Source organism: Melopsittacus undulatus, chromosome 4, assembly GCF_012275295.1.
Source record: "Melopsittacus undulatus isolate bMelUnd1 chromosome 4, bMelUnd1.mat.Z, whole genome shotgun sequence".
Taxonomy (NCBI): Eukaryota; Metazoa; Chordata; class Aves; order Psittaciformes; family Psittaculidae; genus Melopsittacus; species Melopsittacus undulatus.
In genome coordinates this window covers 9,751,004-9,772,290 of record NC_047530.1, presented here as the reverse complement: position 1 = coordinate 9,772,290, position 21,287 = coordinate 9,751,004, and the positions used below count along the sequence as shown (strand labels likewise).

General features: G+C 40.1%; 1 protein-coding gene and 1 non-coding gene across 2 annotated transcripts; one reads left to right on the top strand and one right to left on the bottom strand.

Moving 5' to 3' along the window:
- Positions 1–3,624: 3,624 nt before the first annotated feature.
- TRNAK-CUU (transfer RNA lysine (anticodon CUU)) lies at positions 3,625–3,697 on the bottom strand. The gene has a single exon. It is a non-coding gene; the product is annotated as a tRNA-Lys (tRNA).
- A 153-nt stretch (positions 3,698–3,850) lies between these two features.
- PSMA3 (proteasome 20S subunit alpha 3) lies at positions 3,851–15,545 on the top strand. Its single transcript, XM_005143892.3, has 11 exons — positions 3,851–3,920; positions 5,054–5,136; positions 6,158–6,281; positions 7,097–7,198; positions 7,317–7,390; positions 7,984–8,056; positions 8,939–9,004; positions 12,168–12,214; positions 14,533–14,600; positions 14,741–14,805; positions 15,358–15,545. Exons 1-11 carry the CDS (start codon positions 3,900–3,902, stop codon positions 15,400–15,402), a joined length of 768 nt encoding a protein of 255 aa, XP_005143949.1. The 5' UTR covers positions 3,851–3,899; the 3' UTR covers positions 15,403–15,545.
- Positions 15,546–21,287: the final 5,742 nt, after the last annotated feature.

Genomic DNA, 21,287 nt, shown 5'->3' with positions numbered 1-21,287 from the left:
GCTGATCCACTGATTAAATTAAAAATAGGGACTAGACGAAATAAAGTGGAATTTTTAAATGGATATAAGAGCAACTTATTTGGCGTTAAATCAGAGGGAAAAGAATTTGTTACACATGTGGGAGATACTGGCCACCAAGAAAAAGAAAAAAAAAGAGGAATTCTTTCTGAAACCTTTAGAGTGTAAATTAGGAAAACAAATAGGAATGCATAAATTTTTATACATGCCAAATTTTTCAAAATCTTTATTAGGGCGAGAAGCAACATTTAAAGAAGGCAAAATGGAATTAAGAGTCAAAAATGATTAATTAATTGGAGTTCTGAGTTTATCTTTAATTCAACAGAAAAGCAAACAGGAGGACCTCCCTGAAATAGAAGAAATCCTTAATCAGGTATATCTGGGAGTATGGGCATCTGAAGTTCCAGGTAAGGTGAAAAATGGTTTGCCTTTTAAAGTAAAAATAAAAGGGAGGCCTGCCCAAACAGAATAAAACAATATCCCTTAAAACTGGAGGATAAAAGGGAATCAAATAAATATTTTTTTAAATATGGATTATTAATTGAATGTGAATCAGAATCTTATGCTCCTATCTTGCCATTAAAGAAATCCAATGGGAAAAGCTACAGATTAGTTCAAGATTTCAGAGCAATCAACAAAATTGTGGAGGATATTCATCCAGTAATAGCTAATCTGGATACCCTATTAACTAAATTGAGTAGTAATCAGAAGTGGTTTACCATTCTGGACTTAAAGGATGCATTTTTCTGTCTGTCCCTGGCCAAACAAAGTAAAAATGTATTTGCTTTTGAATGGGAAAACCCTGAAATAGGAAGAAGGACACAGCTCACTTGGACAGTGTTACCTCAGGGATTTAAAACCAGTCCAACGATTTTCAGAAATCAATTGGCACAAGAATTAGAACCCTGGGAAGCACCCATCCAGACAGGAACTTTACTACAGTATGTTGATGACCCGTTAATTGCTACCAAAACTGAGAAAGAATGCATTCAATGGACTGTAGAATTGTTAAACTTTCTGGGGCTAAATGGATACCAGGTATCTAAATTGAAGGCTCAACTAACTCAAACTCGAGTATCTTATTTAGGATGCAAAATAACAGGAGGACAACCAGAACTTAGGGCAGCTCAGAAGGAAGCAATCTGTCAAACACCATGACCATGCATGGTTAAAGATCTCTGGACATTTCTGGGAATGACAGAATGGTGTCCACTCTGGATCCATGATTATGGTGTTCTGGTAAGAAATAACCATGAGGGGTCTGAAAGTCCACTACCACGTTTTTGTGTGCATACAGGAGGCATTCTCTAAAAGTATGATGTAATGTATATTATCTAAGGAATATGTATGTTTAAGGACAATATAATCACAGCCTGGTTGATGCTTGGATGAGACACACTTGGAGGAGTGATATGCCGTGTCTCCCAGCACTGCAATAAAGAATACCTGCTTGTCGATTTAAAACTTAGTTGGTGAGTTCCTGGAGACTTCTCCAAATCAATTGCATGGGGTTGTTGTGGTCCAAATGTAGGGCCTGGCACTTTGCCTTGTTGAACCTCATACCACTGGCCACAGCCTGTCCAGATCCCTCTGCAGAGCCTTTCTTTTCTTCAGCAGATCAACACTCCCAGCCAACTTGGTGTCATCCGCAAGTTTGCTGAGGGTGCACTTGATCCACTCATCCAGATCATCATTGAAGATATTAAACAACGCTGGCCCTAACACTGAGCCCTGAGGGACACCACTAGTGACCAGTTGCCAATGAGATGTGATGCCGCAGAATGGACTCAGTCAGAGATCAATATGATCAGACCAAAGGCCATTTATTGCAAAGCATTAACTCCTTGTATACTATTGCTTACACACACCTACAGCAATTTGGCATATCATGATTGGATACTTGTCTTGAAGACCCTTAGTGACTAACATATAATTGGTTAAGCTCAGGTGTGAGAACTTGACCTCGAAAGCTTGCCAACAGTCCACAGTTCTCATCACTCAGTGAATTCCAGCTTCTTCTTACCTTGCTTGCTTAAGCTTCCTCATGGAAGGCCTCTCATGGCCTTGCTGTATCTTTCAGAGTTATTCAGAGCTCATGTACCAAATATTCATTCTCCTGTGAGAACACTGTCTCCACAAGGTGATACCATTTACCACCACTCTTTGGGCTCTGCCATCCAGCCAGTTTCCAATGCAGCAAAGAATCCACCTATACAGGCCATGAGCAGACAATTTCTCCAGGGGAATGCTGTGGAAGACAGTATCAAATGCTTTACTTAAGTCCAAATAGTAGACAATGGCCATAGCCATTGAACATGCCATAATGAAGATAATTATTCAGTCTAAAGAGGTGGTAGGACAATTAAGCCAGCAGAGTCGTGTGGCCTGGAGAACACTGGTCTTTGCTGCCTTGAAGCACTGGCAATTCTGGGTGATTGCTGGCATCCTGCTCCTCGTGATTGTTGGGCTCTGCTGGTGCCTCAGGAAAATAACTTCTTAGCCTTTTATGACCCTGAGATTATTATCATTAAATTATTTAAGAGCTCAAACTGGAAGGACCCGTGAGTATTATCAACTCCAACTCTTCTTGCCTGACTACTTAAAACTAAATCATAAGACTAAGACCATCATCCAGATGCTCAGAACTCTTGACATGCTTGATGCTGTGAGCACTTCCTAGGGGATCCTGTGCCACTGATCAAACATCCTTTTAGTGAAGAACCTTTTCCTAATGTCCAGTTACTTTCCCTGACACAGGTTCATTTCACTTCTTCATGCTCTATTGCTGGTCACCTCCCTCTCCACTGGCCCTGTTAAGGGACTTGTGGACCATCATGAGGGCACCCCTCAGCCTTCTTTTCTCCAAGCTGAACAACACTTGTGACCTCAGCCACTTCGCCTATGTCTTGCCCTTGAGAGCCTTCACCACCTTGGTCCCCATCCTCTGGACACACACTGATAGTTTTATGTCCTTCTTATACTGACGTGCCCAAACTGTATGCAAGAAACTGAAGGTGGGGCTGCACCAGTGTGGTGTTCAGTGGGACAACCAACTCCCTTGCCCAGCTAGCTTTGCTGTACTTCCTGCACCCCAGGGCACAACTTGCCCTTTGCAGTGCCCATGCACACAGCTGACTCCAATTTGCCATCAGTCCAGACCCAGACATCTCTTTCTGCAGGGCTACTCTGATGCTTCTCGTTCCCCAGTGTGTGCATATGACCAGGATTACCCCATCCCAGGTGAAGAATCCCATGCTTGCTCTTGTTGAACCTCATTCAGCTTGTGGTTGCCAGCTCTCTTGTCTATCTAGATCTCTGTTAGTAAGGCCTCTCCACCCTTCACGAGTCCACAGCTCATCCTAGTTTATTAACACACATTTGGTTCCTGCATCCATTTATAAGAAAAGTTTGTGGCTTTTTTTCCAGCTATACAGTGTTTATCAGTTATCCAGGCTGTAGCTGCACCAGGGATGGCTGCTCTAGGAGCCCCTCCGTCCCCTGAGAAGTGGTGGGGAATTTTCCACACCATTGCAGGGGTTGTGGGGCTGAGGCGGAATTTTAATGCCCAAAACCGTAAAACGAGAGCCGGCTACAAAAACTCATCGACGCCCAACGTGGGGCTCGAACCCACGACCCTGGGATTAAGAGTCCCATGCTCTACCGACTGAGCTAGCCGGGCACCCTGGTCGTGTATTCTCCACGTGCCCTCCAGGATGTGTCGCTGTGATGTCAGCGCTCCGCCGCGCTACCGCGCCGTAGGCGGGTCTAGTTGGTTTGTGTAGAAGCCAATAGGAGCACGTGTTGTTGGGTGGTGAGGTGTAGGAGAGAAGCCGGGTGGGGGGGGGGGTTGCTGCGTCCTGCTGTGTCTGTGCGGCGCCGCCATGAGCTCTATCGGCACCGGGGTGAGTGTGGCCTGTTCCCGCGGCGTGCGCAGACGGCAGCGGAGCCGTCCGGCCCGGCCCAGCACCGGCAGGGGTGCCGCTTCTGTTGGCGGCGAGCGGGGTCTTGCTCGGGGGAGGAGCCGTCTCCTGCGCTCGACCCCGCCGGGCAGCGCGGCCGCCGCGGAGCTGGCGGGGCGCGGGCAGCCTCTCGCCGCGGCCGGGCCCGGGCCGGAGCCGCTGCTGAGTCACTGCGGTTCATTAGGCAGAGGAAACAAAAGGTGGGGGGCGGGGCTGCCGGCTCGGGGGTGAGTAGCGTGCGGACTGGGCCCTGGGGTAGGGGGTTTGTGTCGTTAGCGGCCCTCTCCGGGAGGGGATCGGGTCGGGCGGTGGGAGGGTGAAGCCGGCCCGGAAGGGTCTGCCGGCTTTGGGAGCAGTCTTGGGGCTGAGCCTGTACTGCTGGCGGGGGGGCAGCCGCGGAGGGACCGCTTTTACGACATGATCCCCGTGCGCTGGTGGAGTCCTGGCGGAGCCGCCTTGGTAGCCCTCGGGCCGGTTGCTGGCTGCTACCTGCGGGTGCCGCTGCGGAGCCGCAGCGTCCTGGCGCTACCCAGCGCTGATGCGGGTGGCTGTGGTGTGTGTGACGCGGGCTGCGTGTTGCAGTTCGGCGGCGGGTCCTTCGGGTCCTTCCCGGAGCCTCCTGCATTCTCTGGCTTTTGGTTCCCGACCCATAGCTCTGTCCTCGCACAGTTCTTGGCTGGGAACTGAGCAACTTCCTGTGCATAAGAGACTTTTCAACATTTCAGATATATTCCTGTTAACAAACGTCTACGACTTCAAGAATCACAAGATATATTCAAAGGCACACAGAAAGTTTCCTTAGGTTTGAAGTACTGTTTAATTTATGGTGATCTGAGGCCTGTGCAACGTCTGTATTAATGGGGTTTGAGGTGTGGGTATATCCAGCAGTGATGCAGTGACTTGTAATTAGTGTTTACTCGCTGTTCATGCGTCTAATATAAGGGGGCAGTCTGCTTCCGGTGCTTCATAGCCCTTGTCGTGCAGGTGACATTGCATTTTTTAGCAAATAGACTTATGAAAATACTGGGATATAATGTGTTTGTTTTTTTTCCTGAGAAGTGTGTTTTCTTCTTCAGTATGACCTCTCAGCTTCCACGTTTTCTCCAGATGGCAGGGTGTTTCAAGTTGAATATGCTATGAAAGCTGTGGAGAATAGTAGGTAAGATACAAATATCTGTCTTTCTGTTTGCTGGCCTCACTTAAAGTGGAGCCATTGGAGTAGACAAGCATGATGACGTTGCAGATAAAATTATGTGGCTAGAATTAGTTCTGAACAACTGTGTCCCTGGGTTAATTTTAGGAGGCTTCAGATTAAATGTAAAATTAGTATAATTGCTTTTGATTGCTAGAAATCACTTTTTATGCTTGCTAGGAATCACTTTTCCTTGCTAGAAGGGGAGAATGTGCAGCAAGGCAGTAAACTCATGTATGCTAAAGGCAATGAAAAATGTATGCTATGGGGCAAAATCTGATTTCAGGTCTTATTATTGTCAGTAAGGTGCTTAGCTGATACAGTAGTATTTTCTTTTTTTATCCATAAAAGCCATTTTGTGGATGTGAATTGCACTGGAAAACTAACATGCTCAGGGCCTCATAAACTTACAACAACTTTATATATATATTCCTCAAGAAACAGGACATCTTTGCTTCTCTGTGAGTCTCTCTTTTCCCTCAAGTATATGCAAAGGAATGCTGTAAAGTGAAAATTCCAGCGAAGCTGTGGTGGCAGTGAAATGAGCAATCAGGAAAGTATGGGCTAGATTGATCCGGGTGTTTGGTTATAGCTACATAAGGGTTAGTGAAGTATTTCTTGTATGCCATGGTGTAATTTATGCCCAATGATGCACTTCTTGAGAGTTAAGTGAAAGAGTTGACACATCTTCTAGATAGAGTGAATTTACCAAAAGGAGAAGTTAAACAGCCTGTGGTTTTCATACCAGTATCAGTCAGATCAGTGATGGGGCAGCAGCTATGTAGTCATGCCAAACAATGCCATCACCACATATAGTTCAAAACTATTTGGGTAGGGACTTCTGGCAGCCCCTCCTTCTTTGTTTTAGAAAATGTTTGTGGGTTTAGTGAGCTTTAACTGCCCCCCTGCTTGTATTTTGTTAATTGTCTGTTACGTATTCCTCACCACAGTTCTGTGTGAGAAACCGAGATTTATCTTTGTCTTTCAGCACAGCAATTGGGATAAGATGCAAAGATGGTGTTGTCTTTGGAGTAGAAAAACTAGTTCTGTCCAAGCTTTATGAAGAGGGTTCCAATAAACGTCTGTTTAATGTCGATCGACATGTTGGTATGGTAAGGTGCTATTTAATTTTAGTTTTTCATCAATTGAAAGGGACTACCCTCAAAAGTAGAAATCTGTGGAGTATCAGTAAATAGATTAAGAAAGTAATGTTTCTGTGTACAGTCTAAAAAATGGCAGTGGACTTATTTACCATTTTCTGTAATTCTTGATTGTACACATGTATAAAATCCAGACTTAAAATGGAAGATACACATATTTTGAGACGGTTTTGATTATTTTAAAATGCTTTTCAGCATTCCAGTTGTTTAACCTTGACTGTAAATACAAACACAGGTTTTAAAGTGCTACTTTTTTACACAGCTAAGGTGTGTTACAGAGAAAAAACGCTGTGTATGAGATTTTCTTCTTGACAGTGTGGAAGTTGGTTGAATTCTTTAAAGTCTGGTGTATAGGTTGCTGCCTGATCCATAACAGTGATGTCAGGATGCTAACAAATAGTTGTTACTGTGTGACAGAAATGCCTGAAACTGTCCGTTGAATATATATTACTTGAAAGAATAGTGATTGTTTGGATTAGTGTAGTTGTGTTTGAGTTAGTATAGTTATGGCAAATTGTAAGATGCCATTTAACATGAAGATAATTTTACTTAGTGATTTTACCTGAGAAAAAAATATTCTGTATTAATATTTTATAATATTGGCATGTTTTGAGCTTCTAAGAGATGGATAGTTTGAGTGAATTTACTTGTAGGACTGCATAGAGTTTGATATGTTGGTTAAACTGCATAATTAGACTTTTGTCCATGAATTTTATTAAGTTTCTGCAAGGTCTTTATGGCCTACCTAATGCCAATTCTCATTTCAGGCAGTAGCAGGACTTCTGGCAGATGCCCGTTCTTTGGCAGACATAGCTAGAGATGAGGCTTCTAACTTTAGATCTAACTATGGTTATGATATTCCACTGAAGGTAAGAAATTGTCTTTTTTGGCTTTCTTAGTCTTCACACAGATAATGAAATTTCATTACCTCATGTTCACTTATTTCTGAAAATAAGGGTTTCCATTGTTTTTCCTTCTTTTGCTTAGCATCTTGCAGACAGAGTGGCTATGTATGTGCATGCATACACACTATACAGTGCTGTCAGACCTTTTGGTTGTAGGTAAGTCTTTCAGACTTATGCTATTTCTAAGTATCTGTTATTTTGCAGTTGCTGGAACTGCTTGGGTTGTCTGAGGTCTTTTTTTTTAACTTGGAATTAGTAACCTGCCATTCATCTTGTAAACAGATTCCCTTTCCCTTCCTTTGTGCATGTAAAACTTTAATTAAAGAACACAGATTAGCATAGCAGTTTGCCAGACTTCCGTATAGATTTTCAGTTTGTCCCTGAATTTTAAAGTTGAAAAGTTGGTACTACTAAGCCCATGACAGTGATGAAAGCAGAACTTTCCTCTGCAATCATCCTGCTTGTCCTGATGTAAAGGAATAGGTTAAAGCTACTATGCAGTTCTGATACAAAGGGACTAATAAATTGTGATCTGCTGTCTAGTTACAGATAGTGAAAGGTTTCTGGCAACATGCAGGTGTGTGGCTGTCATGATAACGCTATGTTCAGACAAAATGCTTAACAGAAAGTAGCAGGTCAGTTGGAGTTTTGCTCCTGGAAGAATGTAAGAAACCTAAGCTGATGTAGTCTCTGTAATTCTGTGCATGTTGGTAGAAGAAATGTTTCTAATTTTCACTTTTCTCCTCCAGTTTTATGTTGGGGTCCTATGATAGTGATGATGGTGCGCAACTGTACATGATTGATCCATCAGGAGTTTCATATGTGAGTGTGTCAAAAATATTTCCATCTTGGCGTAAGTTCCCCTTTTAAAAATTCCTAGTTAGGAAAAATAGTAAGTTTTGTTCCAAAAGAGCTTACAATTTTTTTTCTTTTTACCTGGCAGATCTCTGATGAATCATTGCTCAAAATGAACAGAGCTGGTTTTTGCTTGTTTGCATGTCCTTATTAAACACACATTGTGTATTTCTTAGAAGTACAGTGTCTGAGAAATTAGTTTTGAATCTTGCCTCTCAAATTTGTGAGTTTATTCCCCCTGGCTGTAGCTGATAAGTCCCAAGCACTGCCCCAAAAGGGCAAGTGTTGTAGTGATACCCTGTTCACCAAATACTTTGGGTGAGAGCTTCAGCCAGGAGGGGGCTGCTGTTATCTTGACACTGGCTGCTGCACCAAAAAGTCAAATCAAAGCAGATAACTGTTGTAAATTGTTGTGAATGCTGCCTCTGCAGCTGTGTATTACACAGGATGATACATATTCCTACTGTTCGGTTGAATTTTTTTTTTTATTTTCCTTCAATATATCCAATATCACAGCTGTTGAGGGGAATATGAGTGCTTAATTTTTATATGCTTACACTTCAGTATATTTTCATAGTAGGCAGGAGTAATTTGTTTTGGCGTTTTCTTGATCCTGTAGAACTATCTGTTGCAACAAATTGAGTGTTTCTGTCTGGGAACTACTGAGCACCTTTCAATCCACAGTATTTAATCTACTAATTGGGTTCTACTCAACACTTTGGGAAAGTTTACTGTGTATTAGCTTCTTGCTGTATGAGTAGGGTGGGGGCTGTCATATGCTAAGTGATAGTAAGCACTGTAGAAGGCTTAATATTTAATTAATTTTGCCTGTTTTCTTTTTTTCTATAGGGTTATTGGGGATGTGCCATTGGTAAAGCCAGGCAAGCTGCAAAAACAGAGATAGAAAAACTTCAGGTATGATGTTACAGTTTTGTTGTGTTGTTTCAAGACAGATATTCCTAGCTTATTATGTTACCTTTTTGGATGCCTAAAGCATATAAAATACAGGAGGAGCAGATGGAATATTTCCTTGTATGTTTTAGGATGTGGCTTAGCCTCTATAATAGCAGTATTCCTCAAGTCTTGTCCTAGGGCAATAAGTAGGCTGTAGGGAGTGCACATGCTTAAACATACACTCTCATGCATGCCAGCAAGCAAAGTAATTAAGTGAATATGTGTTTTCATTCCATATGAAAACTTTAGGGCAGCATTGTACAGGGTGGTGTATCTATTTTTACCAAAGGTGTCAGATGATTCTTTGGTTTAAGAAGTTACAAAAAGCTGGGACAGTGAGTGGAACTGCGGAATGCTGAGCCACTGGAATATTACAACTCTGAAAATGTAGTGGAAAAAAGAAAATCCTTGCCAGGTCAGACAGTGTATCCCAGCTGGCTAGTGTTGAAGTGCTGTCTTTTTTTCAAAAGATCTGTCAGCTTGTGGCTGCTGACTGTAACGTACCTTTCAAAACATCTTTACATGTCTGATGAAAGGCTAAAGTGCTGTGAACAGTGGAAAGAGTGTAACTGTATGGCACACCATTATTGATATCAAAAAGAGCTGGTTCTGTTCAGCATTTCCTGCTTGCACAATATTATAACCTATCAAAGGTTACAAAGAGATTCTGTGTGTGAACAAGAAGTTGTTTTGTACCCTTCTGAAGGAGCATGCAGAGAGTTGGCTGTGTAAAAGTAGTCTCTGGAGAGAAGACTACTGAAAGGTATTTATATGCGCCTTAAGCTGATTTAGAACTATGTTGGAATCCCGACAGATTTGTCTTCCTCTTGTGTTTTCATGTCTGACACCCTTGGAATGGGACAAAACCCCACTCCTGATCTGACTGATGTAATTCTTATTTGATATTCTGCTACCATCTTATTTATAGATTTAGTCTACAAAAGTCCATCACAACTGTTTCTGGAAAGGTTCAGAATTCATATGGTTGTTAAACTTTTAAAAATGGTCTGGTTATGGTGCCATAGCATCATAGCTGAAAAATTACAGGAAACATTAGTGTTTCTAGACTTGATTTATTCAGTTTTGAATCTGGTCAGATGCTGGAATACCAAATTAAAAGAAAGAAGCCTACAAGATTATCTGATCTTGATACTGGAATTTTGGCATCTGGGAAAATAATTTGAATTTGTGTGTGTGCAGACTGGCAGAAAGACAGTGGTATGTTGGGTGACATAATCTACCTCAAAAAAATTCTGTGCAGTGCTGGGATTTTCAAAAATCTCTTTTACTGACTGATTTCTGTACAGCTAACAAGTATGCGCATAGTTTGAACTTTACAGTAGTGCCTGTAAAATCTAGTATATAGATAGGGACAGTGGTGTACCATGTGGCCTAATTGCACTGACTTACTTAATGGGTTGTTTGCAGAATGTCTTCAGTAATGTGTATGATCTAGTCACAGCAATGTGAAGCGAGTCCAGTCTTGTGTGCTGGTGCTTTCTGTTAATTTAGACTGGGCGGGTTTCCAGGTCAGAATTAATTTTGATGAGATGAATTTGTCAAAACTAAAATGGAAAAAAGAAGTACAAAAGCTATTGTGGGTGATGCTGCCTACAGCAGTCTGTCCACATAAGGTATCTTCCTGTGGAAGAGGTGACTACAGGTGAAAAGACAAGCGGGTACTTTACATCCACTTATAGAACTGCTCTGCAGTACCTGTATCTGGGAGGGGACACAGTGTGCCAGATCCTCGTGTAGCTGAGGGTGGGAGCAGAAAACACTGCACTGATCATATCTGTTGCATCATATGTGAATGTATGTGAATGTCTGGTATCTTCAGCTGTGGGAAGACTTGTGGTCCTGTGGAAAGTACTTCTGCAGTGCTTCTCATGCAGCTTTGATGCTTTGTACAACTTTTTGACACATACATATGTGTGTGTGTGTATATATATGTATAAAATTGTAGTTAACTCCTGTGATAAACTGTTCACAGTGTTAACTCTTGTCTGCTAAATTAACATACCTGGGATGGGAAACCAGTAACACCAAAAAATCAATTTGCTTCTCTACTGTAAATATTTGTGACAGTAGCAGACTTTTGAGTTTTCCTATTTGACTAATAACTTTATATGTATTGATACATGTAGTAATTTAAATGTGTGACACAAGTTCTATCTGTATACAGCAGCCAGTGCTGTCTGTGCTGCGAACTGAGTGTCACGAATGAAAGGGCTGGGGCAATGCATCTCTGCTTAGGAAATTTCTTGGGATGGGACTGTGGTGTCTGTCTGACCACTTCTTCTCTGATCAGAACATGAACAAAGGACTGTTTTAATCTTAATTCCTTCACTGATGTCTCAAAACTAGCTTCCACCCTATGGTTTTGGAAACACTCAGGAATTGGAAGAGATGGTAAACTGCATTAATGAAATATAGAACATGAATATAGAATATATTGCTACTTCATAGTCCAGAAGAGTTGACTGACAAGTCAACATGTGATCTACAAAACAATTTTATTATGTCATGGGAATTGTCATGAGGTTTTGTTGTGATTAACTGTGAAACTGTTGAAAGACACTGACAGAACAGTGAGAAAATGTAAGAGATGCTGATGCCTTGCTCAGGCATGCAGCTCTTTAACACTGGAACAATATTCTCCACTTGGGATGTTACTTAGAAGTCAAAACTGCTTGCATGAGATGTTGGTAAGACCAAAAGTATTGCTGTTCTACCTAGAAAGGGTATTCTGTATGAAAATAGGATGCCTCCCCCATATTGTACATCTAGTTATTTTGTCAGTTGATCACAAAGCAGCAAACAAGAAGTCAGGCTTTTACAGTGCTAGGGTTATCTGTTTCCAGCTGATGAATGCTTTAAACTGGGGAAGTTTCCAAGAACATTTTTCCACAGAATCTTTCAGTTGTAAAATTCTTCACTGTAAGAATGACTTGCATATAGCAGGCAGGAAGATGCACTGTAGAGAATATTTTAGTTATAGTCTTGCCATTTTTATCCCTACTGAATAGTAAGCTCATTAGGCATGTGTGCAGCCATGTGTATTCTGGCCTTTTGGAAATGGAAAAGAGTATATTTTCTCAAGCTGTGTATTTTTTGCCTACAGATGAAGGAAATGACCTGTCGTGATGTTGTTAAAGAGGTTGCGAAAATGTAAGTCTCCAACCTGTTTTTCCTACTCTACAGCAATCTCTACTGGTGTGCTTGCAGTGGTTTCAAACTGAAGCTATTACTTTTCAGTTGGGTATCAGGTTTTATTTCTACTAGATGAGTGCTCATCCTGACTGTAGTATCTGCTGCGATTCATATTTTTTTCTTGTGAGAGGGGAAATGCTACTCAGTATTGAAAATGCTGAAGTATGTGAAAATACACCTTTTGATCTCATCTGCTACTTACCGGTGGAACCAGTGGATTGAAGGTTAAATTGAATAGTCACTGATTTTTAAAATACATAAACCAGGCGACAGATTGGGGGGGGGGGAACTCCTTAGTGTCCTGATTCTGAACTGAGTTGCACACTTTATTATGCAGACTGAACAATGAACTGATGCTTCAGAGAGTAAGTAGTGGTTCAGAAGTAAAGCTGAGGACTTGGGTCCAGCCTTCCTGTTTGCCTAAAAAAAGACTTGAGTGCTTAGGAAAACAGCAGAGTTAAGCTCCTTGTTTTAAGATATGTCTAGGGTATAGCTGGTCTCATTTAAATGATAAAGCTTGATACCACATGAAAAGACTGGATATACTTTATTTGCTATTTATTGGTGCAATTTAGGACAACTCGTCAGTGATATAATTGCCTGTAGTCACAATCTCATGAACTCTGTGTGAGGATCGTGTGCTTACAGAGGAAGAAAAGGTACCATTCAGTGACTTGTGTATTAATGAGGGAAAGAAAAGGAGAGAAGGCTTTCTGCTTGGTAGAGCATGAATTGGCCAGTAGTAAAAGTCTGGAAAATAGTCTGTGAATTAGTATCTCTTCAAACAGATGCAAGTATCCTTTCAGCTATCTACAATACTTCATTTTAATGCACATATTCTGTGCTTGTCACAAATACAGTAACCTGCAGCTGGAAAAATGTAATATCCAGCATTTCAGGGCTTAAAAGGAAATAATAAACATGCTTCTATTGTTGGTGTTGCAGCATGCAAGTTTATTTTGAAGTTTGTTCCTGGGATTGTCCTGGCAGCAGCTAGAAGAAAGAATATGGGGGTTCCCTGTTATTAAAACCTGACAAGGACCTCAATGCAGTCCTAAAGTGTCACAGATTTTCAAGTAATGAAAAGACTGCGGTTCTTTAATTCTCCTTCAGCTCAAAACTTAACAGCAGCTCTAGACATAGTTCTGTTTTTCAGCTCAAATTAAGCTCCTTAGTAGCATTTAGTATGATAGCAAGGAATTTAATAATTTTCACCCTAATATACTAACCAGTCCAAAGTAATCATTTCAAGAGCTTGTAATGGTATGCTTTGTTGCAAAAAGCCTTAGAACCAGCTGAACACATAGGAAAGGCCTATAGACGATCTTGGGGCAACAGGCAGTAAGCCCAGCCTAGCAGTGCCAGAAAGGTGGTAGAACATAAGCATATAGTGGTATTTCCCTGAACGCCAATGCTAACTTTGTTCTTTCTATTTGTTTCACAATACTTTTATCAAACTTTAATTGGAAGTACATAGCATGGTGCTCAAGGTATCCTTCCTTCCTCTACTACCTCTGAGCTTTCTTTGTTGGCTAGAAATAGCTGGTATTTTTCAGTTTTTGACTAAGACTTTTGGAAACAAACTAAAGCAAGTGAACCCACAGGTTATTGTAAGTTCTGCTAGTTCTTTTGAGTGTGTGTCTCAACTTGGGGTTATCGTTTGATTACATGTTCACTTGCTGAGGACCAAATACTATGATGCAGTCATAGAATGGTTATTATTTAACATTTTTATCTCTCAGGCTAAAAACTGAATTCACTAGTCTGGATGCGTGTGGTGTCATACCACTTGCAGTTTAAATTCTGATTACTGTCATGTCTGCCATAAGCATGGCAGTCTGTATAGAGATTTAGGCACACGCTTTCAATCAGATTAAAGGTATTTACAGTGTAGGGTTTTAGACTTCAGTGTAAACTGAAATAAGATTTACAGGGGCAATACAGGGCACTCCTAGCTATATTATAACTAATTAGCTGAGACAGACAATGATGACATAGCCTTGGTTCTGCAGTATCTGAAATTCAATGTTTGTTCTAGTTAGGGTGACTTGAACATCTCAACCTGCATCATAGCTGTAATTATTTAATACGTTGTTATAATAGCAGTGTAACCATGGAAAAAAAAATGGTTTTTGTGTATATGCGTACAGGGGAGAAAACATGGGGAGAACTACTTAACCATAAATGCTTCAACAGAAGAAATTTGTTAAAGGAAGGAAGCATACTTAGCCTATTGATCAACCTGTTCTAATCTGTACTTTGTCTCTTCCTTCCAGAATCTACATAGTTCACGATGAAGTAAAGGATAAAGCTTTTGAGCTGGAACTCAGCTGGGTTGGAGAAAGTAATGCATTTCTCTAATTTCTATAAACACTGTAGAAAACTTATTACTTTCTATAACTAAAACATTGCTTCTTAAATTCACCCTTTTACATCAAGGTTTTTGTGTGAATTCTGCTTATGATATACTCTCTTTATTGGCAGTAACCAATGGAAAACATGAAATTGTTCCAAAGGACATCAAGGAAGAAGCAGAAAAATATGCTAAGGTAAGGTTCGACTTCTCTGTCTCAGTGCTTCACTTCACAAACAAGTCTAGAGTGGAGGGAGCCCACTGAAGGCTGAGCTTCCACTGTTGTGATGACTGGAAAACATACAGTTATAATTCAGCATTAGCTGATAGTATTCTGAAGGGACAGTAGTGAAGTTTACAGTGTAATCCAGGGTAATTCTTACTCTCTGAAATTGTAATTCAGGAGGCTTGCACAGGTGGCATGTTTCTCCCTCAAAAGTAAATTACTAACTCTTCAACAGCAGTGTAAGTGTGTAGGAGAGGTAGTAAGCCATGTGGCCTAGAACAGTTTTTATAGATAACCAGCTGGAGAAATTTAGACTTCCAGCATTTAGCAGCTTTGATTTTGTTCTAAAAGTAATGATGGTGCTCAGTATCACCATCTGAAGGTATGAACTAGCCTGCTGAATACAAGGCTTTGGACACATTGGGAATATTTTGAGGCTACAGCAAAACTCATTGCTTAACAGTTGTATAATTCAGCATGCATTAAGTGTTTTTTAATTAAACTTTTTTTTTTTTTAAACAGGAATCTTTGAAAGAGGAAGATGAATCAGACGATGACAATATGTAACACATTGGTACTTCGTGACAAGTTCAACTTTTTTAACTTACAAAAGGTTTGTTTATAATGTATTAAGCATGGGATCTTGTTATGTACTTGTTGGAAGAAACCAAGTGACCAACTTGCACTAATAAATTTTCCATTTCACTATCTGTTAGCTTTTATTTCAAAAGCGTATAGGCCAGCAGCATCAAGAAGCAACAGTACTCTGCATCAAAACAGACATTAGGAAGGAAGGGCATTATCAGGCTTGTGTTGCTCCTTCTTGCTACAGCATTCGGAGCCAGGCTAGGTACAAAAAAACAGTCTGCATAGAAATTTGAAAAGTCTCGTGTTTATATGATATATAACAACTAGTACTTTGTCATTCCTTGATTAACCAGTATTACAACTTGCAGGTCATTCATAACCACAGCATGTGATGAGAATGTACCTAACTGTAAACCAGCTGGTTATATGTTAAGGTGATGACAGCTCTGAACAGCCTATATAACAAGCAAGAGTTCAGGAAAAGGAATTTTAATCTGAAGCATTAAGCCTAGGCTTATTTGAAGAGTAAGAGAAATTAAATACTAATTCAGTTTAAAATAAGGCTTTTTGTTAAGTTCTAAAACTGTGAGCTCTATTAAGCAGTGTAACTGGAGTTAATGTTTGAAGAACTAAATTTTTTCTCTAAACAGCTTCATTCGCCTAAAGTTTCTTAAATCACTTCTGAATCAGCTTTATCAATGGTTGACCTTCCCAGAAGTTAAACAAGCTTTCCTACTTTCTTTCCCCACTTCCTAGCAGAAAACTGTCTGTTCTAGTAACTTCAGTCTTGAGAGACAAGGTAACACTGTTCCATTTACTACCTTAAAACTCAGTTAAAATTGAAGATTTTTAACTCCTCAGCTTTAGTACTACACACTGATTACCAGCCCAATTGTTTTAAAAACAAAAGCGTTTATTTACAAGTTAATTTTTATACAGTTGTTTTTCCTTTTGAAAAAATACCTGGCCTTTTACAGTCCCCTTTTTAATGGGTTTACAAGATAGGAGTTCTATTTTCTTTGTGACGGGGAAAAGTCAGTAGAGATGAATGGGTCTGTCTTGATACTGAGTGACTGTCTCAGGCTTAAGCCTTAGCTGGAGTCCAGGTACCTGAACTCCTGCTTCTCCAGCCAAGAGTAATGTTTGAAAGCTGCTGGAACTCTTGATCAGGCCTGCCTGAGTCAGCATTAATCATAAGCATGACCAACAGCCTCCTTCAATGCCTCCTGAGGCAACAGTACAGCTGTTACACTGAGTCAGCATTTAGTTCTGTGTTGCATTTCTCCAAACTGAATTTACTACTGAAGCTTACTGCTGATTCAGCTGTTTGATTCTCTAGCAAGTGCCAGTCAGGAAACTAATTATCACTCTAAAGCATTAGCTCAGGGGTGATCTTCCACTCACTGTGTATGACAGCAGAGAATCTACTCAATTCTCTTAAATTTGACTTTGTCAGCAACATTTTAGGTACAGAATAAAGTGCTAAATGGAAATTAAAAGCCATCCTCATGTGTGGTTACACATATCCATCCACTCCTTTCAGTAACAGCCATTCGGAATTAGGAACAGGAAGTATAACAACACTTACACAAGCCACTTTTCAGAGAGAACAAGATCAGTTGTGTATAATTTACAAGATAAAGTCAAAGGAAAATGGTCCACAATATGTGAAGAGATAGGTAGCAACAGAGCCACCTACTTCCTTATTCAAAAATTCCAAATAGCTGCTTATTCTAGAACATGGCTAACTGAAAAAGCTCCTTTAAAGAGCCATGCTCTTTACCTTTTCACAAAAAGTTCTATAAGAAGCAGTTCAAGAGTATTTACGTATAAAGTTCCTGCCTGTCATGACAACATTTAGTTAAACATTACCAAGGTGATTATTACTGTCATGTTCTTTTCCAAATTAAAATTACTTAGCAGAATACAGATTAATTCTCATAACCAGGTTGAACCTTTCTCTATGGTAAGGAGAACTATTGTTTCCATTTCCATTGACTGCAGATTGGGAAAGAGGAAAAAAGCGAGCATTAGAGATAAAAAAATACCCGAATCTATTGAGAGGAGGAAAATGCTGGATAAGTTATTTTAGTATTGAAATTTAACTTCAGAAACAGAAAGCTAGCAGACTTCTATTTGATCTGAAGTATTGCTACCTTTAACAGTCAGGCCCAGGGACCATTAGAGATGGTATCGAGTGATGACTCTCATCAGAAAAACTAAGGCAAACTCTCTATTAGTTATTTTTGCAGCTTCAGCCTAGTTGTAGCTCCAGTTGGGATAACCAATGAGTGCAATATTGCATTGCATTAACAAGTAACTTACTCATTTGAAGCTAGTTACTTAAGAATGCTTAATTACAGTTGTGCAGTAGCCATAATATTTCACCAATTCAGTCCACACTTGATAGGCTAAATGCCAACTTTTATGAGTTTTGCTACTGAAAATTAATACTTGTTGCTGTGCCAAATGGTAGAATTTGAGCAGGGGAAGAATATTCCATAAGGAAGGAAGTGACTACCCATGGCAGCACTGACCACAAAGATGTAAAAATGCAATGGGACAGCAGAGCATCATTAAACTTTGATTATATGTTGAAGACCATGGAGCTGTCTGAGGTAAATCACATTGTGAAAGCTAAGCTCCAGAAGGGCTCAAGATGGATCAGAGGACTGTATGTGTTACAGAACTGAGCTGTACTGTAGATGCTCCCTTATGCTCCAGGCTTAAGTGATACCTCGGGGAAGAGTTTAATTTAAGCCTGGAGAACAACTGATCAGGTAGCTAAGGCAAAGATTTGAAAGCTTCCTGTGATCAGTCTCCTGTAGCTTCAGGGCTACGTCTGCAAAAAGTATGTACGGTCCGAGCCTGTAGAACTGAAGCTCTAAAAGAGCTGTTCCTTGTGGATACCATCTGTTGGGATATCAGATGTGCCTAACTTAAATCCTATTACTTTTGAGTAATCTCACTCTGAGTTCACTGAGTCTTGTAAGGTGCCAAGGGACAAGGGCTCTCAATTCAGAGTTGCGTGCAACACATGCAAGCACATTGTGATAAATGTAACAGCAGCAGTCTGTGACAGTAACCTCTGAAGGCTTCCAGAATCAGCCTTCTACAGCAGAGGCAGCATGCTTTCCTACAGGAGTAAGACTTGGATCCCCTTCCCTGAAATTAAAATTACCTTTTATAACTGGCTTGAAAATGGCGAGTTGTAACTTAAGTGTAACACAGGTATGTGAAAATGCACTGCAAGGCTAACAAATGGGCAGGGTAAAAGTTTCTGAATTGGAGTTTTGAACAAGAGAATTTTTAACAGTCTCATTTTGATTGTTTCTGCCCAAAGCACTGGGAAGTTTCAGTTGTAAAGATATAAAAAAAAAGCATAATTAGCCAGTACCAAGCACCACTTCTTGCTTGAGGCTTCCTTCACAAGTAATCTTAGTCCAGACTCTGGCCATTTATGGAAATCCGTAATAGAGCACATAGTCAAACACCCACTTGGAATTCATAACTGTAATTTTTGCTATGCTGAAACACTTAAAACTCTGAGCTTAAATGGTATATTCTGCTGCTTAAAACCCAAAGCACATGCTTTAACAGAACACCAGAAATTTAAGACTGTACAGACCAACTCATCTCTTAAAGTCATCCCCCCCTCCAGAAATTATTTCAGAAATACAGATCCAACAATGACACAAGAGTAGGCTGTACTACAATGCTTCATCTCCACTTAAGTCTCATCCATCCCCTGAATGTTACTCAGCACTTGGTGAATCACTACTCTGATATTTAATGAGACTGGATATGTCACATTCGTGTTACAATTATTTAGTCAGCAAGTCCACATACAGAAAGAAGCCTTGTTCAAGAAAATTAAGAAAGTGACTGGTGAACTGCAGGTGACAGATTACAAAAAATAGGTTCCAGTAACTACTTACTTAAATCTCTCTATGGTTGCACCAGGACAGATTTTAGAATATGGACTTGCATAGTTCAAAACTTGAGTTTAGGTTAATTTGCACCAGGATAATCAATTTTCTCTGGTTTTACTACTTTTACATGGCCATAAAAATTACTGATTTGGACAATATCTGCATTACAAGTAACTAGTACCTCTGATGAAGTTTTAGTGAGATTGAACCATTAGAAGCTCACAGAAGTAACCTGCATGTAAAATTTCCTGTGTGGCAGATACGCCTAAGAGTATCTCCAAAAGGAATACTACTAATCTCTATTTGGTGCTAACTCTCAGAAGAGAAGCATTTCAAACAGAATTTGTCTCAGGCAGATCTGAAGTATGCCAAGCATCGGGTCATTTGTTACTTCTTCTCATCACCAAAAATAGCTTGATGGCCTGAGGTTAAAAGCCCCACATACTGAAAGTACGACTGTCCATATGGGTACAGTGCTGCTCGGGATGCTATTTGGATAGACAGAATGAGTCACTCTTAAGGAAGGAGACTCAGAATAACTACATTATGCTGTTTTGCAAGTCGCTTTGTTCAGATAAAGCCATAACCATAGAAGGGAGCACAAAATAGTGAATTCAGCAATGCATCTTAAACATTTACCAGCTGGAAAATAATCATGACCTTAAAGTACAGTTTCAAGATTCTAAAAAGGAAAATAGTATTGGTTGTCATGACAATTTTGAGACCGTAATAACACCAAAAATACAACACAGAAACTGTTCTCCCCCCCTCATTTTCTTCCTTCAGTTGCTTATGCCTGTATGGAAAGAACTAGCTTTTTCTCCACTCTTTCAAGTTACATGCAGCAAGGAAGTTACTTAAGAATTGAGAGCTATTCTGAGACACCAACTGCTTGTTCACTTTCCATCATAGGTCTTGCTACTTAGTATGTCTAATTATACAGATTTACAGAAAACAGGAGGTTGAAGAGGTAAGAATAAGTAAGTAGCCAGACTGGTTATCCAGTAAATACATTCTAGTATTTGAGGACATGGGATCTATAACCAAGCTCAAACCAAGGCTCCTATTTCCATATGGACTAAGCAGCCACCATGCCCTTTCATCTTCAGTATGTTGCTATTAAGGGACTCTGCAATGGTTGTTTAAAAACAGTTCTTGTGAGTTGCTGTGCCGACCAAAGATGGACAATAGAATAATGCAAGCAGAAGCATCACAGTTTAAACACGTGTGTATAATCATACTCGGGAAAAAAGCAATCCCCTGAAGTGTTCCCTAAAGACTGTATAAAAACTACCCACTGAAAATACCATTTTAAATGATGTGGTATGAGAAGCAAAGTAAGAGTTTTGAAAGAACAAGGGATGCCTTATTGCTGCATAAAGTTAGATATCTATCTAGTATATGTATTGTCTGCATATCCAAAATACATTTGTCAAGATTCCCATTTCAGAAAATTAACAGTGGGTTCAATTACAGTAAATTCACCCAGATGCTGATACATTCCAATACAAACACACAAGACCCAGAAACCCAATGCAAGTGATACCTAAGTTTTTTGGAAATGAAATTTCTAATTTGCAGGGGTTTTAGAAAAGCAGAAAATCTGCTAATTTCATTATTTTAGGGGAGGACAGAGACCTATTTCACTAGACTATATTAACAGGTGTCAAGAGCAGCAAAGGAAGTGCTAGATGACTTTAACAGAATGCTTACATAAAGCTCAATTTCAGCTCTAAGTCTAGGTGTTTCCACAGTCCACAGAGAACATCACCAGAGAGGCTGCTTTTCCCAAACATTTTTCTTCATATATCAGGAATAGAAACAAATCTGAAATACTGTTTTAGAAGGGCAGAATCAAGATGTAGCTTAACATTCTTCCTGTCAAGTCAGTTTAACAAGCAGCCAACTACTTCCCCCAGCCAAATGCTTGTT

Bases quoted from the DNA above. Each gene is read 5' to 3' on its own strand.
- PSMA3 (XM_005143892.3), top strand. From the start codon at position 3,900: ATGAGCTCTATCGGCACCGGG. The intron at 14,601-14,740 runs GTAATGCATTTC...CTTTATTGGCAG, and splicing joins ACTCAGCTGGGTTGGAGAAA to TAACCAATGGAAAACATGAA. The intron at 14,806-15,357 runs GTAAGGTTCGAC...TTTTTTAAACAG, and splicing joins AAGCAGAAAAATATGCTAAG to GAATCTTTGAAAGAGGAAGA.